The 18,222-nt window shown below is 32.0% G+C and overlaps 1 protein-coding gene across 2 annotated transcripts; it reads right to left on the reverse strand.

Moving 5' to 3' along the window:
- Positions 1-66: 66 nt before the first annotated feature.
- LOC115878688 lies at positions 67-17,625 on the reverse strand. 2 transcript variants are annotated; one of them, XM_030895261.1, is made up of 7 exons: positions 17,200-17,599; positions 16,521-16,721; positions 14,234-14,393; positions 13,998-14,133; positions 8,411-8,598; positions 1,730-1,950; positions 67-1,393 (listed from the first exon to the last, which is right to left on the reverse strand). In XM_030895261.1, exons 1-7 carry the CDS (start codon positions 17,239-17,241, stop codon positions 1,322-1,324), a joined length of 1,020 nt encoding a protein of 339 aa, XP_030751121.1. In that variant the 5' UTR covers positions 17,242-17,599; the 3' UTR covers positions 67-1,321. The 2 variants fall into 2 exon arrangements, with proteins under 2 accessions (XP_030751121.1, XP_030751120.1); XM_030895260.1 differs by lacking the exon at positions 67-1,393 and having other exon boundaries at positions 1,454-1,950; positions 17,200-17,625.
- Positions 17,626-18,222: the final 597 nt, after the last annotated feature.

An 18,222-nucleotide genomic window follows, 5' to 3' on the forward strand; every position in this document is an offset into this window, starting at 1 on the left:
CTAATAAACATCTACAATAACAGAGGCATTTTGGTAGAAATGTGTAATAAAAAAGCCTTTATTTTGCGTACCTTTATATTCATTATACAAAATATTATAATACATCATTAACAATATAAGAATACAAACAGATGAGCGTATAATAGTTATTTATGTACTAAGTATATGTAATACATAATATGATAATGCCCAATGGGCAGTGTTGTATATAGTATATAAATTTTACTTCATGATTATTTTTCAGTTCTTTTATAATTTTTGATGAAAAATATTTAAAAATTTTTGGTGAATATTTAATGTAAATGGAATTATAGATCACAATGCCCCGTAATAGAGATTATAATGCCAATGGGCATTCTATTATTTTATGTATTTGGTAGCCTAGTAATAATACTACATAGTGATGAAATAAAATATCCAAATCATATTTTCAATCTGCCAAGATTCAATCTAGATCATAATGCCTTCTAATAGAGATCATAATGCACATGGATATTATGAGTTTGTTTACGTATTGAATAAGAATGCTCGCATAATTATGATTTTTATATCAAAATTAAGCCTCGATCATAATGCCCATAGATATTATGAGTTTGTTTACATATTTTGCAAGAATGCTCACATAATGAAGTAATATTTTTTCCATCAAAATTCATCCTAGATCATAATGCCATATGATAGGGATCATAATGCCCATGGATATTATGAGTTTGTTTACATAATTGGAAATAATGCCCACATAATGATGAAGTAATATTTTTTCCATCAAAATTCAGCCTAGATCATAATGCCCTATGATAGGGATCATAATGCCCATGGATATTATGAGTTTGTTTACATAATTGGAAATAATGCCCACATAATGAAGTAATATTTTTTTCTATCAAAATTCAGCATAGATCATGATGCCCTATGATCGGAATCATAATACTCATGGATATTATAAGTTTGTTTACATAATTTGCAAGAATGCCCACATAACGATGAAGTAATATTTTTTTCTATCAAAATTCAGCCTAGATCATAATGCCCTACGATAGGGATCATAATACCCTCTAATAGGGATCATAATGCCAATGGATATCATGAGTTTGTTTACATAATTTGCAAGAATGCCCACATAACGATGAAGTAATATTTTTTTTTCTATCAAAATTCAGCCTAGATCACAATGCCCTATGATAGGGATCATAATGCCCATGTATATTATAAGTTTGTTTACATAATTTGCAAGAATGCTGATATAACAATGAAGTAATATTTTTTTCCATCAAAATTCAGCCTAGATAGATTATGATAGGGATCATAATGCCCATGGATATTATGGATTTGTTTGCGTGTTTAATTTGGAGAGGCGGATGTTCTTCTTGTCTTCCTGTAGGAACTCTAACTTCTGTGAAATTAAAAATAAATAAACAAAGCTTGACTAACGTTAAAGTCTAAATAAACTTTTATTTCAGGTGACACTAGCTAATTGTCGAAGATGATAGATCATAATAATAGTTGTACAAATGACATGTTGAATAAGAATGTCAGTGGCTAGGGGGCTGAGTACCCCCGGGTGAGTTTTAGTATTTAATTATCAATTTTATCCAGATCAGTAAATGTTTGTTTTGTTTTTTTCATGTATAACGAGAGTCAATGCTTGCCAATGGATGCAAAAAAATGTGCTAAATGGATGTTTGAGGTGAATTTGCATTTGTAGAAATATCAAAACTTTTACACTTACGTTCTCTGATATGAAACTCTGCACCTTGTCTTCGCTCATGAAGTTGGTGAATTTCAAACCGGATTGTTGCCACATCGACTTGAGAAAATCGGATCCTTTGTGGGAAATGATCAGGGAAATTAGATGTTTCAAAATAACGGCTGCTGCACCTGCTTCTACTAAAGTGACCAGCAAATCAGGTAGACCATTGATCGGTATAACTCCGTTTAGTACGAAAAACGCTAAAAAACAGTATAAGTAGTTAAGATTGAATATACAGGGTGAAATCTTGTAAAATAGCAATCGGGTATATCTCAAATATTTATCGGAGGATTGAAAACTAAAACTTGGTACTAATTTAAGATAAAATGCTATTTTAAAAAGTCTTTGTACAGGGTGGTCCGAACTGTATTCCGGAAACTTTGGCAGTATATTCTGCGGATAAAATGTTCGTATAAATGTGTGTCCTAAAATGCTCAGTTTCGGAGATACAGGGTGTAGAAGTTTCATTTTTATTTCGATTTTTTCCAAATAATTTATAAGTAACGTCAATATTTGGATGAAAACTAGTGCCTGGAAGTTTTTTGATATGAGAAATTTGATTTTGATGTCAATATGACTCCTACTTGTAGAGGGCGCCATCTAATTTTTTTTTAATTAAGAGTAATAACTTTTCGTCCGTACCTGTATAAAACAACAGAATAAAAAAATATACATTTACGACGTTTTTTACGTAAAAAATGTCTCTTGGTAAAAATCGCTACGAGTAATGGTTCTCGAGATCTTTGGAATCGAAATTATCAGTACCTGTCATCATTGACATATAAATTAAACATATTGTGACTAAATAGTTATTAGATTGAAATCATAAACTTGAAATGCTTTTGTGTCAAAAGTTCAACAGAAACTGTGTTTTATCATCAATTTATGATTAATTTAAAAAAAATAAAAATTTCCCAAATTTATTATTTCAGTCAAATAACTATTTACTCAACGTGTTTATTTTTTGTCAATAATGACATGCGTGATAATTTAGTATTTATTATTTGAAATAAAACTACTTAGCTGGGTGTTCCGAATTAAACTAAAAACGTAGTTTTATTTCAAATAATAGATACTAAATTATCACAAGTGGCGACGAGATTAAACTCACGCAAAATTTAATAAATTTAATAATTGTCCTAATAGTGACATAATAGAATTAATATTAATTGAAAATGTCGATTGGAAAAATAAGTGAATTCCAACCGGGCACGAAAAAACTGGAAAACTATAATTGGTGTTTCAGGCTGCAAATGTTCAGTCATAATCTTGACTAACATGTATTGACTATTTCCATTCTAAATATCTTGAGAACGATTGCGATTTTTACCAAGAGACGTTTTTTACGTAAAATGTCACGGAAATGTATATTTTTTCACTCAGTATTTTTATACAGGTACGGAAAAAAGGTATTACTTTTCAAAACAGTTTAAACCCATGTAGGTGGCGCCCCCTATAAATAGGAGCGTGGCTAACGTCATATTCAAGGCCTGACTGTTTTACCGAAGTGGTCGAGAATTAGTAGTCGTAAACAAACCAATTGTTTTCATTAGTTTCGCAACAAATCTGTGTTTTTTACGCGTTTCTATGCTAATAAAATTATACTAAATAATTTTGAATGTACTCTGAGTGAATAGTGAACTTTCTAGATCCGATTCATAACAACGTGCCCGCGAAAAAAAACATACTTTCGGTAAAAAATATAGTAACACCGGCGATGCCGGCTGTGATGCCGACTGTGTGTCCGGGCTAGGAAAAAGTTGGGAAGTTTATATAAAAACCTAATTAATAGCGTTTGTGTTAGTGTATAGTGTTAAACCAACGTAAGTGACGTGTATTTTTAGGTAAAACAGTTTTCGTTTCTTTATTTTTACTTTGTGAAATAAAAAATGCCGCGACATTGTTCTGTGCCTTATAGCAGCAATTATAATAAGTCCTCAGGATCTGTTTCTACGTTCTCTTTCCCAAAGGACCCAGGAAAACGTAAGAAATGGATATCTGCTGTCCATCACGAAAAAGCTTTCACTGTAACAAATGCTTCTGCTGTTTGTGAGAAGGATTTTGCAGAATGCCATGTGATAAGAGAAAATTTGGCTAAAAGGGCTAGGCAGATGGCACAATATTAACTGTAACTAGGTCACGTCCAAAACCTACAGAAGATGCTGTGCCTACAATTTTTCCAAATCAACCCTCTTATATGACTGTGCATGTTCCCATAAAGAGAAAACATCCCGATGAAAGAAAACAAGATTTGGAAATTCAGGATGAAATAAATATTGAAAATTATTATTAAATATATATTATTATTATGAAATGGCAATATATTTTAAATAAATTAAATAAATTGTAGGTACTTTGTTTCAGTATTTTATATAAAAAATGATCTTTATCTTTTTATTTACGATTTATGGAGACGGTTACTTGATGAACATGGAACTACAAATTACTTAATGATAATAGTTAATTCTACCTGATATCCACATTGTTTAAATATGTTAGGCAAATTTTTACAATGATTTTTAATTAAACTTTAAAATGTATTCTGCCGTTATCATATACAATACATTTTCTTAACTTGTCGATAAACGTATAGTTTTCAAATTTTTTAATATTTGGAAACTTTTTATCACAAGGTATATTATTACTAGTTGCTAAATACTCGCTAACGCAATTTTAGGACACGCTTTTTATTATCTAGATTTTATTTTGTTCATCTTATGCTGTAGTTTATTTCATATTAATATTCGTGCTTTAGATCTAAATTTTAATGCTATTCAATTACTTTAACGCGATAAAAAGTTAATGATATTTTTTAATACCTTTCTGTATAATATTTTTCATATTTATATCTGGCAAAACTATCAATAAATACTATTATTTATGCAAAAACTATATGCAGTACCATATGGCACAATACAAAAGCCCGACTAGTGCGGTGACGTCACAAATCGATGTCTCTGGCCTGTATCTCATGTTGGTTATGATAGGAGTCATATTAAATAATAAATAAAATAAATAAATAAATAACGTCTTTATTTTTTACTCGGCGAAATTCAGCAGAGCTGTTAAGTTAACCGAGCATATAAAAAAAGTAAATAATATAATACATTCTTAAAAAATAACATTCAAAGAAAAAAAAATAGTAAGAAAAATGAAAATTAACAATATACTTTAGATAAAGAAAAATCAACAACTTAATAAGTTAAAGCAAAAACAGTAAAAAAATGAAAATTGTTCCGTAAAGGATACAAAAATTAATAAATCAAATTATTGTGTAATTCTATATCCGCTCAACATGTAAGTTTTTAATTTTGTTTTGAAAGTGAACGTCTTTAAATCAAGGGAGTATAGATTCAAGTTGGAATTGTACATCTTGGATGCCAGGTAGGAGAACGAACGCTGATATAGCGCCGTGCGATGTTTGGGAATTTCCATATTATTACACTGCCTTATAGCATAGTTAGAGTATCGAAATTTAAGTTTATTAGTTAAATACTCAGGAAACCCATTCCGCAAAATTCTGTGTAAAAAACATGCAAAATGTAACTTTTGTCTGTCTTCAATATTTAGCCAATTCAACATATCTAGTTTATATGTAACATGGTCTCTCGATCTTAATCCGTATATTAAGCGAATACATGAATTCTGTACTTTCTGTAACTGTCTCTTAGATTTTTGATCGAGACAAGGCCCGTAAACAAAATTACAATAATTGGACTGTGATAATACAAGAGCCTCACATAATTGCTTTTTTAATTTATAGTTTAGAAAATCTGTGTTTTTGTATAGGTTTCTTAAGGAGATGAATGATGCCCTGACCACTTTACTCACTTGAGATCTAAACCTCCACTGCGAGTCAAATATAAGTCCTAAATTTTTTGATTCCCTTTCTACGGAGATAAACGAATCAGACATTTTTATTTTCATGTTCTGAGCCGCCCAGTTATTATTTGGTCCGAAGTAAACGATTACTGACTTTGTCGGATTTAGTTTTAACCCGTTCTTGCTGGAATAAGTGTATATTTTTTCTAAACACTGTTCAACTTTGTTTGGGGCTTCGTATGCTTCTGATTTTCTAAAACTTAAATGTAATTGGGTATCGTCGGCATATCTATGCATTTTGCAGTGGTTATCGTCCACTGCCATGTTCATGGTGTATATAATAAAAAGCAACGGACCGAGAATAGATCCCTGAGGAACGCCCTTAGTAGTAAATTTTGCCTCCGATTGATTACCATTAATCGAAACAAACTGGGACCTATCAACCAGATAGCTGTGAAAGAAATTAACAGCAGCCACAGAGAACCCGTAATACTAAGTTTAGCACAAAGCAACATGTGGTCCAACGTGTCAAATGCCTTACTATAATCCAGCATTATCAAAGCAGAAGTTCGACCTTCATCAGCTGCAGATATAATGTCGTCCAGCACACTTAATAACACAGAAGCTGCGCTATATCCCTTTCGAAAGCCTGACTGAGTGGGCGGTATAAGGTTCGAATCGTTCAGATAACTAACAAGTTGTATGTATATCGTATTTTCAAATATCTTTGACAAAGTAGGTAAAAGGCTTATGGGTCTTAAATCTGAAAAACTACCAGGATTATTTATTTTAGGAATAGGCGTTACAGTAGCTACCTTCCATTGAGTCGGATAAACTCTGGAAGTTATACATTCATTAAATATGTGGGCCAGAAAAGGAATAATCACTGGAGAGCACAACTTAATCATTTGTAGGGATAACCCATCAAAGCCACAAGAATTTGATTTTAAATTAGATATAGCATTCAACACATCAACTTCCAGTATAGTTCTAAATTGAAAAACATGATTCGAGCCCCGGCCATTTTCGTATTTTTTTACTATATCAGAATCGAGAGTCAGTGCTAGCTTATTAATGGAGTCCAGAAAGAAGTCATTAATAGAATTTGGATTACATAGATGCTTGGGAAGAGTTCTGCTGGTTTTAGCCTTACGGTAAATATTCATACCGTTCAGACTTTTCCACAGAACTCTTCTATCAGTCGACTTACAAATATACTCCAGGTACGATCTTTTCTCATTTCGAACGGCTTGGGTGAAAATATTTCTCATATTTTTATAAGCGGCCCAGTCACATTCCTTTCTTGTTTTTTTGTACTTAGACATCAGTTTTTTTATTACGTTCTTTCTTCATAATCCTTAAGACATCAGTAAACCATGGAGCCTTTTGCTTGGTAATCCGTACAGTGCACAGCGGCGCATGGCGGTCAAACAATTGTATTACTTTATCAGTAAGCAGCATTACTTTATTTTCCACATTCGGTTCCTCAAGAACATCATACCAATGAGTGTTTATAAGATCCGCGTGGAACATTTCAGTATCAAAATATTTAAAGTTTCTGTATTTAATAATTTTAGGCGCTTCTCGAGGAGCAATACAATTCAAAGTGCAGAAAGTGAGCTGGTGATCGGTCTCTTCATGCATATCATGATGTAATACCTTTCCAACAATTAATCTGTCATTAGATGTAATAATATAATCAATAAGACTATTCTGATTATTTACAATTCGTGTGGGTTCTGTGGTTAATTGTTTAAGTGAGAAAGATGTGAGAAAATCGTTAATCGAAATTGTAGCATTATTATAGTTTAAAAGATTCACATTCATATCGCCCAAAATAAAAATTTCATCGGACATAGGAATAATTGTTGCCAATGCAGTCTCAATATGCTGCAATGCGTCAACTAAATTACTTTTAGGTGGCTTGTAAAATACACTTAAACCTATCTCAATATTATTAACTTATATTACTAACCACAACTGTTCAATGCTTTCTGAATCCTCAATATCTATTTTTCTGCTCACTATATTATTCTTAATATAAATACCAACTCCACCCCCTCGAGTTTCTCGATCATTTCTAAAAAAATTGTATCCGTCTATTTCTATGTTATTACCAGAAATTCGCTCTGAAAGCCAGGTCTCCGAAACTCCCAATATGTCCAACTCCAACCTATGAACAGAATCACTCACGCTATCTAGACTAGGCAACAGTGAGCGGATATTTACATGACCCAACTTAAGATTCTTTGTTGAAATATTTGCAGTAGCCATTGTGAAAAATAAAAATAACAACAAAAATAAAGTAGTAAATCATAATGAAAAAACAAATATACAATGTAGAAAACGTAAACAACTAAAAATAAAAATATGTATACATATATGTGCAAGCCCAACCAATTACAAATTTTCCAAAGAATTACACAGATCGTTCAACATGGTCTCATTTTTTATAACAATGACTTCATCATCGTCTCTTCTTCGCACCATCACTTTACCATTGCGATGCCATCACTTTACCATTTATATCCACGAGCTTTAAGTTCTTTAGCCTTTTTGAATAGATGATATTGACACCAAAATCAAATTTCTCATGTCAAAAAACTCCCAGACACCAATTTTCATCCAAATATTGACGGTATTTCAGAAATTATTTCGAAAAAATCAAAATAAAAATGAAATTTCTACACCCTGTATCTCCGAAACTAAGCATTTTAGGACATACATTTATACAAACTTTTTTACTTATTTTTATCTGCAGAATGTGTCGCCGAGTTTCCAGAATATAGTTCGGATCACCCTGTATAAGAAGAAATATTTTTTACTGGGCTAGCTTACCTAGATGTTTAGCAATGAATAGCCAAACGTCTGTATCGTACAGATCGATTTCTCCAACGTGTTTCAAAAACTCTTCAAAGCCCATTTTGAACACGTCGAAAGACAGATATCCAGTAGAAAAAAGAAAAGCCAAAAGTTCATTCATTTTAAGCTGAACGACCTCCGATTTTTCCCGAACATAATTGAAACTGGAAAGTTTAAACCGGTTATTATTTAACTGCCTCTTACTTATAACAGTTATTATTTCTATTGGGTTATGGGATTAATAATACACGGTCGATTATTAATAAAGTATTATTTATTCTTTTTCTAGAAACACGCACTCGGAAGGTATCTTTGCAACTTAATACTTATAACTAATTTAGGCAGAGCTCGAACTTTTCAGTTCGATATACATTTTGATGACAATGCATTCTCTGTTTTATTTCAGACACACGCAGGCAGCGCGTGTTATTATATTTATATTTTCGTTTGAATAATAATCATTCTGGATATCTAGGTATATCCAATACTGTGTTTATAAAACATATAAATTAATTTTTGCAAATATTCCAACACGCCCCCTCAAAAAAATTAATATATATTATAAACTTAAATAATATAATGTAATAATTTAGATTATTAACAATACTAATATAAAAAAAACTTTCATTTATTGTATAATTAAATAACGAGTTAAATACCTTCCTTGTGCACCCTGGGAGATAATTACAATATGGTCCAACATTTGTCGCTAGGATTAGGGAAACCCAGGAAAACCTAATCAAACCACTTAACTTACTCTAAGCCTATCTTAAAAACAACTTTTGCTTCTTATATTTCTCATAATCCCATCTTTTCTCTTAGCTTCTTGAACTGCTGTAGTGACAGTGATTTCGTCAATAGCTATTGTTTACCTGTGGGCAAACATACTAAACAGACAACTATGCTCTCTACTGTCGACTAAGTTTACATTGTCTGGCCTTTGTACTAACGTCCATGTATTATTTTCATTTAAAGAGTTTAACTCTTCTCTAATTGCCTTTTCTCATTCAATTTAATTTTTTACTATTAAATATATCCTGATAACAACTCGGATTTCCTCACTTAAAGTTTGAATGTTTAAGACATTATAATTATTTATTTCTAAATTTCGATCTTTGTATGAAATTGACGGTTTTGTTTTTAGCCGATCGCTCCGCCTCACATCCTGTATTATATCTCTTTTCCTACACTTTAAAGAAAAATGATTACACAGATATTTTCCATCTGGTTCAGTCATTTTCCAACGACGTTTGACCTTGCCCACTTAACTCTAGAGTATTTTGTTTCTGTTTAATGCATTTATCAGTGACACCTCGTATATTCGGGGTTTGATTACATTTATTAATAATTTTATCTGTTTTACCCGGATGGAGATTGTTTACGAACTTGTCATTGGCACAGTCTATTGCCAAGAGCTCCTCATATTTATTGGGACTGAGTCATTCGTATTTTCTACTAAATACCTGTCAATTTCGATCGTTTCATCAAGTTCTTTTCGTGATGTTGTAAAATTTGTTTCGCCAAAAATTACATCACGCGCGATAATAAACCTTTTATTTTGTATGTTATAAACTTTATAACCATTTGGCACATAATCCACAAGAATTCCCTTTATTGATTTATCATCGAATTGTTTTATTATGTACATATGCAGTACAACTGAAAACCTTAAATTTAATTTTGGTTTTTTTATTGTGTCATAATTCATACGGTGTCTTTTCTATATTAGTCGCTTTTGAGGGGATTAAATTTAATAAATAAGTAGCAGTTAGCACTGCTTCTCCCCAGAAACGCTTATTTAACCTTGAGCTGTGTATTATTGCTCTTGCCTTCAACGTTTCAACGTCTTGCCTTCAACGTCTTTAACGTCAACTTCGATTCACACTCTCCGCTACTGAATTTTGTTGCGGAGTGTATGGCACCACGTGATCCCCTTTTGTTTACAAAACTCTTTTATTTCATTTGATAAATATTCTCTGCCGTTATCGCAGTATAAATGAACCACTTTTAAGTTTATATTAGACTCTCTATATTAGGCTTTTCCAATGTAGTGTTTAAAATAAATTATTAATTCGGATTTATGGCCCATTAAGTACGTTACAGTATAATGCGTATATTTGTCTATAAAAGTGACAAAATATATTTTTTATCTATGGTAGTTGGCGTTATTGGACTGCAGATGTCATATTAGTCCGTACACATATATATTGTAGCCTTTGAATATTAATTTTTCTTTTTAAATTTAGCAAATGGAAGTTGCACTTATTTTCCTTGTATACAAGATTCGCATAAAAATTCTAGGGGATTTACATCATTTAAACAAACACTGTCTTCAGCTAATTTTTTCATTTTAAGTTGACTGAATTTTTTTTTTTCTGATATGGCCCAACTGTTCATGCCACAGTTTATTTTTATTTTCATGAAAACTTATTACTGCCTGACCATTTGTTTTTATTGAGAACGCATTTTGAACATTAAACTCTAAAATTAGCAAGTCATTTATGCGTTTACCCTTTATCATTGTATCGCATTTCTGATCTCCACATCGCCAGTCTCGGTAAACACCACAGTCATTCCAGCCTCCTGGATACGTCTGATGTCTGAGATGAGATTGGCCGGCACATTTTTGCTTTAGAGGACACCCATCAACTCTCCGCTGTAGACAAGGGTTGTGATGACCTTAATAGCTACGTTCTCCTTCGCCACAGATATATGAATTGGCTCCGCAAGTTCTTCATAACTTGTGAAGATTTTCATATCATTTACGATGTGCTCCGTTGCACCGGAGCCTAACACAACATGCCCTCATAATGCATTATTTACACTGCTCATCATAAAAGCAAATGAGTCCTTAGCAACTGCTATTGAAGCACTAACTTCTTGGATATTCTTATTGTGTTTTTGTGCATTTTTAGACTTATCTTGTAAAAATGGCAATCACGTTTCAGATGATTTCTTTTGTCACAATGGAAACATTTTTGAACTTTTTATTTTTAAAAATTGATCTATTTCCTTGAGAAAATTTATCCCTGTTTTTCATTTTTCATTAGTTGGAGCTGGAGTACAGAAATGCAGAGCTTTCATACTTGTGTCAGTATTTTCTCTTACCAAGTTTTTTTTCATGTTAACAATAACATACCTGGTTTTAATTTGCAGTTTAAATAAACGGCATATAACTATATGGAAACCTTTTTACAGGAGTACCAGTCATTAAACTTTTCTAAAACTTCTCTAGCTGTCGCAGGATCTCTGGAACGCTCCCATTTTATCCACTTGTCAGTAACTGATGTTGGTAGATCGTCACATAGCACTTTACTGGCACCTTCTCGATCAACTATTTCACACAGTCTAAATTTTCACATTAAATAGTTTTTTTTTTCGTTAAACCGTTTTTAATTCCGCTTTATTTCAGATGACGCGCCACTGGCTATTGTTTTTTATTATACACTGTGATTACTTTTATTTCACTTAAGACGTACGGTGACTGGGCCCATAACCTATTGGGTTATGGGATTAATAATACACGGTCGATTATTAATAAAGAATTATTTATTCTTTTTCTAGAAACACGCACTCGGAAGGTATCTTTGCAACTTATTACTTATAACTAATTTAGGCAGATATACATTTTGATGACAATGCATTCTCTGTTTTATTTCAGACACACGCAGGCAGACCGTGTTATTATATTTATATTTTCGTTTGAATAATAATCATTCTGGATATCTAGGTATATCCAATACTGTGTTTATAAAACATATAAATTAATTTTTGCAAATATTCCAACAATTTCTATTAAAAAAATTATGTACGCACCATGTGCTCATAATTGAAGGACATATTAAAAAAAGTGTAGGTTTAAAAAGTTGAAAAAGTAATAAATTAAAAAATATTTTTTTACGCGTAAAAATAGTTTTTACGTGCAACAAATAGTTTTTTACGCGAAACAAATATTTTTTACACTAAAAAATAGTTTTTTGCATGTAACAAATAGTTTTTTACACGTAAAAAATAGTTTTTTAATGAAATTTTCGATAAATTTTTATTTCGATTTTCGATATGGTTGTCCATTTCAAAAATAAGAATTTTTGAAATGGATAGCCGTGTCTTCTCTATACCGGGTGCGTCTCGAAAGTGGCTCACCCCTATAACTTTTTTTTTCAGATAAAATAACGAGACTCGGTACGTTAGTATATGACATAAATCAGGATTGATTGACGTATTCAATTGTTTTTGGTCGCTTCCTATTTCACCGGAAATCACTACAACTTTTGATTTTTAAATGGCACCCTCGGTATTTTTTTACTTTATTCGATAGAAAATGACATTCTGAATAGAATGACATATCATATGTTAACTTTTGACATTCTCACTTAATAAAAAAAAATAAATAGAGTGCCATGGCTATGTTAAAAACGCCAATTCTTAATCAAGGAGCCTTGGAAAAATAGATTGGATCGTCTAATTAGTGTCTTATCCTGACCAGTTAGAAAATGCTCAAATCGTATTTTTAATCATATCTCAATTTTTTCAAATGGAACGAGGGTGGCTCATTAGTATATTTGGAAAAAGCATTTTTTTACGAATAATTTGATACCACACACTTGGTGTTTCAAGTCAAAATTTCGTTACGAACCGCAAGTTATAATTTCAAATAAACCATATGCGAAAATGTCAAAAGTTGACATGTCATTCTATTGAGAGTGTTATTTTCTACTGAATAAAGTAAAAAAAACCGAAGGTGCCATTTAAAAATCAAAAGTTGTAGTCATTTCCGGTGAAACAGGAAGTGACCGAAAACAATTGAATACGTCAATCAATCCTAATTTATGTCATATACTAACATACCAAGTCTCGTTTTTTTTAACTGAAAAAATAAAAAAGTTATAGGGGTGAGCCACTTTTGAGATGCACCCGGTATGTCCCAGTGGCTGTGGTGATCACTAAATTTGACGTTTAGGCTATACAATTTTTTTTGACATGCAGTTTTTTCCTCCAAAAATTTTAAATATTTTTTTTTCTCATAAACAGTTAATGTTAGGTACAGTACGTCTGTCCGTTCTATAGCTACGGGGTATCCGTGAGAGGGGAAACGATATTCTCTCGATGTTTTTCGTAAAAAATTAGACGACGCGTCTCATCAATAAAAATTCGACAAATTTGCAAGTAGCCAATAAAATGAGTGGGCGGAGCGATTTGCGGTGACGTACTCGTCAAGTCGACGTATAAAATATATTGTTGTTTATTTAAATATTTTTTGTCCGCATTCCTTTCATAGACACAGATCCAGCAGACGTACTGTATAGTGTTTGATATCAAAATTCATAAAATTTTACAGAGAATTTAAGTATGTAATAAAAAATTGGAGTACCCATTTAAAATAAGAAAGTTGCTGTCAACTTCTGGTATTTCCGGATGTACCGCCATATTGAAAATATTTTTAATCGGTAGATCTCATTGTAAAACAATGATGTGCAAAAAATCTCCGATCTACATATTGTAGTTCTCTAGAAACTTCTAATTCACGCTCAGCCTGGGACACCCTGTATATCATGCAACTCACCTTTCGCAAACTAATTTTGAATAATCAATTTTAGGTATGTTCTCCCAGTCTTTATAAAACTCCTGTGTACAATATCCTGCCAAATACTTGTCCAGAAACTTGTACATATGCAATTTATCATCAGTATCAGTATCACCTAAAAATACAGATTCTTTTTCAGACAACCTCTTTTTTGTTAAAAGTATTTTATTTGTTTATCTACTTAATTTAGATCCATGAAATTGTGAAACACGTACCAACATCTTGACAGGCATGTTCGGCACCATGTTTCTGCCCCATGCAGTTCCTTATTATATGCTTGACGGACTGAACAGCTAGTATGTGTCCCACTTTAGAGACGATTTTTTTTCGGTTACTGTATGATTTCTTCGCATCGAACATTTTACTGACTTCGGGCTATCATAAAAGTAAGAAAAAAGACCAGTATAACAATACAATCTAAAAAACGGCGTCATAGATGGCTTGGAAATGAAGATCGCTGTGTTTTTATATGTAAAATTATATTGGGAATGTCATGGGTCGTTACCAAACCAACTGGGCGTTGTTTTTTTCATGCGGTATTACGGTATTACATTAGATCAAAGAATATACCTAGCTAGAAAAAGAATGGACTCTGCCATACTGAAAAATGGTCCTACAGAAGTGGCGCCATCTATTGAGTAGGCCTTGTTTTAAATGGATCGAAGCGCGGGCTTTTTAAATGAGCGTATTTATTGAATTTTACTCTAAAATAATTAAATTTGATTATTAAATCTTATTTTTTACACAAATTCAACAATACAATAACAAGTATCGTTGTGATATGTAAAAAAATAAGATTTAAAAGTATAATTTATACAATTATTAAATAAAATTAAGGCCAAACATGTGAAATATTATTTATTATTTAAAGTTTTTATTTATAAGTGAAATATTTAAACATCGTTTATTATAATAAAACAAGACCAACGTAATACGCCCAAAGTTTTGTAAATGGTGTAAATATAAATAGGTACTTAAATGATGGAAAAAATAAAAAGACTAGTAGCAACTTCTTAACCTAAAAATTAATTACACTACCACCTAGTGACTAGGGCTGGAACTATTTTATTTGAGATTTCCGTGGAAACGGTGGAACCGCTGTTGCTATTTCACTTTCCCGCCCCATTAGATCAATATAAGATGTCAGTTTTAATGACTTAAAGAATGAGGTCTATGTTTTTTAGTAATTTTTACTGTGTTTTCTGTTTTTTTTTAGGGTTCCGTACCCAAAGGGTAAAAACGGGAACCCTATTACTAAAGGATGATTCACAGTACACCGGACCGTGCCCGAGCCGGGCACGTTCCGTGAAGTAGACACCGAGCAACGTCCGATCCTTCTGTATATGCTACACCGAGTAGATAACGGGGTTCGTTTTAAGCTTTGAATAAGAAGACTAAGGAAGGAGCATAATGCTATCCATGTATTCATGCATGGTGGGCGGAAAAACCACCATAAAAGCACTCTAGGGTGGGGATCCTTGACAGTTCTGTTTGACGATTCATTTGACACATTTGAATTTGATTTGAAATTTTGTGGATTTGTCAGTCTTTACGGAGCTTATTTTATGTTATTTATTATTTATTCTACTACTGATAGTTGTATAAAGGTAGTAAATCTAGATGGAAATTGTGGCAGAACTTAAATTAACAGTGACACTATCACAATTTATCGAAAAAGATTCTAAAATAGTTGGTTGTGTAGCGTGCGGTAGATCTCGGCAATAATTGAGTGAAATAATGGAACAACTTTTCGCTAGTAAGTGACTATATAATATACATACGTGTAGTAAACCGATCATTTATGAAATTCACTTAAATTAACTAAATTATATATTTTTCTTGCATTTTAGCTTTTATTTATTACTTGTCAAAGATTAAATGTCAAAGAATTTAGATACGTTAATTTGACTTACCTGCTTCAGTAGCGTATCGGATGTTTGTGTTAATAAATACTTATTATAACTTATCTATTTTTATTAGAATTATATATTTTTAAAACAATTTTAATAACTACCAACATTTATTCACAACGTAAAATAAAACAACAAATTATTGAGTCTACCCCATGTCTACCCTACATCATAGTTTTACATTTTTTAAATAAAATTAGAACGACACTGATAAACCGGAATTTAAGTCGGCCATATTTGAGGCCCATCGCGGTGTACCTAAGATTTTTGATATGCTCCTTCCTTAGTCTTCTTATTCAAAGGTTTTAAGCGATAAATCTGGTTCGCATTATATTTAATGCTTGTCATAAATAATTAATAATGTACAGGGTGGGCCAAATTGGACACTTTTAAAGGGAAACACGAAACACCCTTTTGTTTAGAAGATAGACACAAACTAATGTCTGTGTAGGGAGCTCTTTTTTTTTTATTTTTCTTTTTGTTAAAAATGCACATTTTTCAAAAACACGTTAAACAAAATGATGTTACCCTTTAAAAGTGTCCTTTTTATTCAGTGACAGCAGACCTATTATTAACAGAAAAGCTTACGTACTATTTTAAATTGCAAATTTTTGGGCTGAATACTGAACTGTCGCTTCATAGAACCTATCGTGTGTTGGTATGACTGATAATTTTTAGCTGTTCCATTGCTAGGTCTGTCGCCGATTTCGTCATTCTTTGACAGACGTTCGGATTCTTCAAGTTTCTTGGCGAGAGCCAACGCCTCCATCTTTATATCCTTGCGCTTCCATGTCTAAAAAGCAAAACACCTGGAGGAATGAAGGCAAAACCACAGAATTGAAGCAATGAAAATTATTGAAACAACGGATTTATCACCAGCGACAATTTTAGCGATTTTCAAGAATTTTGTTCCAGCTTGTATTCTTTAATTATTGGTCAAAATGATGAGATATTGAACGAACAGACAAAACTGGACCGAATACTCACCTACTCTGACGTGTTTAACTGAACAGTCCTACCCGTTCGGTTACAAACGTGCAAAATAACCGAGGTGTATGGGAGCATTTAGCCCTTTTCCGTACGATTGAAAAAAACGCGAGAGATGGCTTTGGAAAAATTCAGATCACTGTCATTTAAAATTATACGGTGAATTTCAATCGATCGTCTTTGACGGTGTTTTTTATTCGTTCACACATTACGGTTTGTAAAGGAATATCCATAGATAACCTTACCTTAAATATCAACTATTTCAAAAATCGCAATATACTTACTTGTTCTAACTGAAGGAATACGAAACGAGCCTTACGAACCATAATGTAAGAATTCAATTATAATAATTGTGATAATATGGTGATAATAATTAACTTATGGAAAAATAAACACTCCACTCATACTTCACTTCAATATCTCGGTTTTTCACAGGCTGACTGATTTTAAATACGCCCAGATCTGTATTTACAGAAATCTGTATCAACATATTGTCAGTGATTTTTGTAAGATGGCGCAATATTTCATAGAAATCTGTAATGCCGAATTTGTGATTCAAGCACTTACCGCTAGATAATGCCACTATTGCAAACAGTTCAAAGTAATTCCGCTAAACTTCTATAGCGCTGTAATCATTTTATTTTAACGCGTTTTTTTGAAATAAACAGTAACAAACATCATTTTGGTATCCAAATACATACTACATAAATGTACCTGTAAAATCGCAGCTATTTTTTTTCTATTTAAAAAGACAGCTGATATTAATGTTAACTTAATTATGTTTTTTCCTTGTATTACTATTAAACAAAACGATGATTCCTATATATCTTATAATATTTTATGTATCAATTTACTAGTTATTTAAAGTTACACCGTATAATAAAAAAAAACGGCGTCCAGTTGGCTTGGAAATGACGATCGATGACATTCCCTATAATTTTACATATAAAATGACAGCGATTTTCATTTTATAGCCATCGCTGACGCCGTTTTTTTCGATCATATTGTACAAGTAATAGTTTTTAATCTATCCTGTTAGTGGACAATCAATCAATTATTCCTTTATGTTTTTTTACAGAACCAAGACTTTCCAGAAGGGTAGCCAGAAAATGTATTTATCTCAACATAGACACAAGAGCACGTATATCAGCACCTTAGATTTTAATATACTTTTAAATTACTATTGTTAATAATAAATATTGTTAATAGAAAATGATTTGTTAATAAAATACAATAATTAAAAATAAATGAGTTTTATTGAACAAAAATATATTAGAAATTCTGTCTATACATGAACAAATAGAAAG

The sequence above is a fragment of the Sitophilus oryzae genome, unplaced genomic scaffold, assembly GCF_002938485.1.
Source record: "Sitophilus oryzae breed Bouriz unplaced genomic scaffold, Soryzae_2.0 scaffold_1521_pilon_pilon, whole genome shotgun sequence".
Taxonomy (NCBI): Eukaryota; Metazoa; Arthropoda; class Insecta; order Coleoptera; family Curculionidae; genus Sitophilus; species Sitophilus oryzae.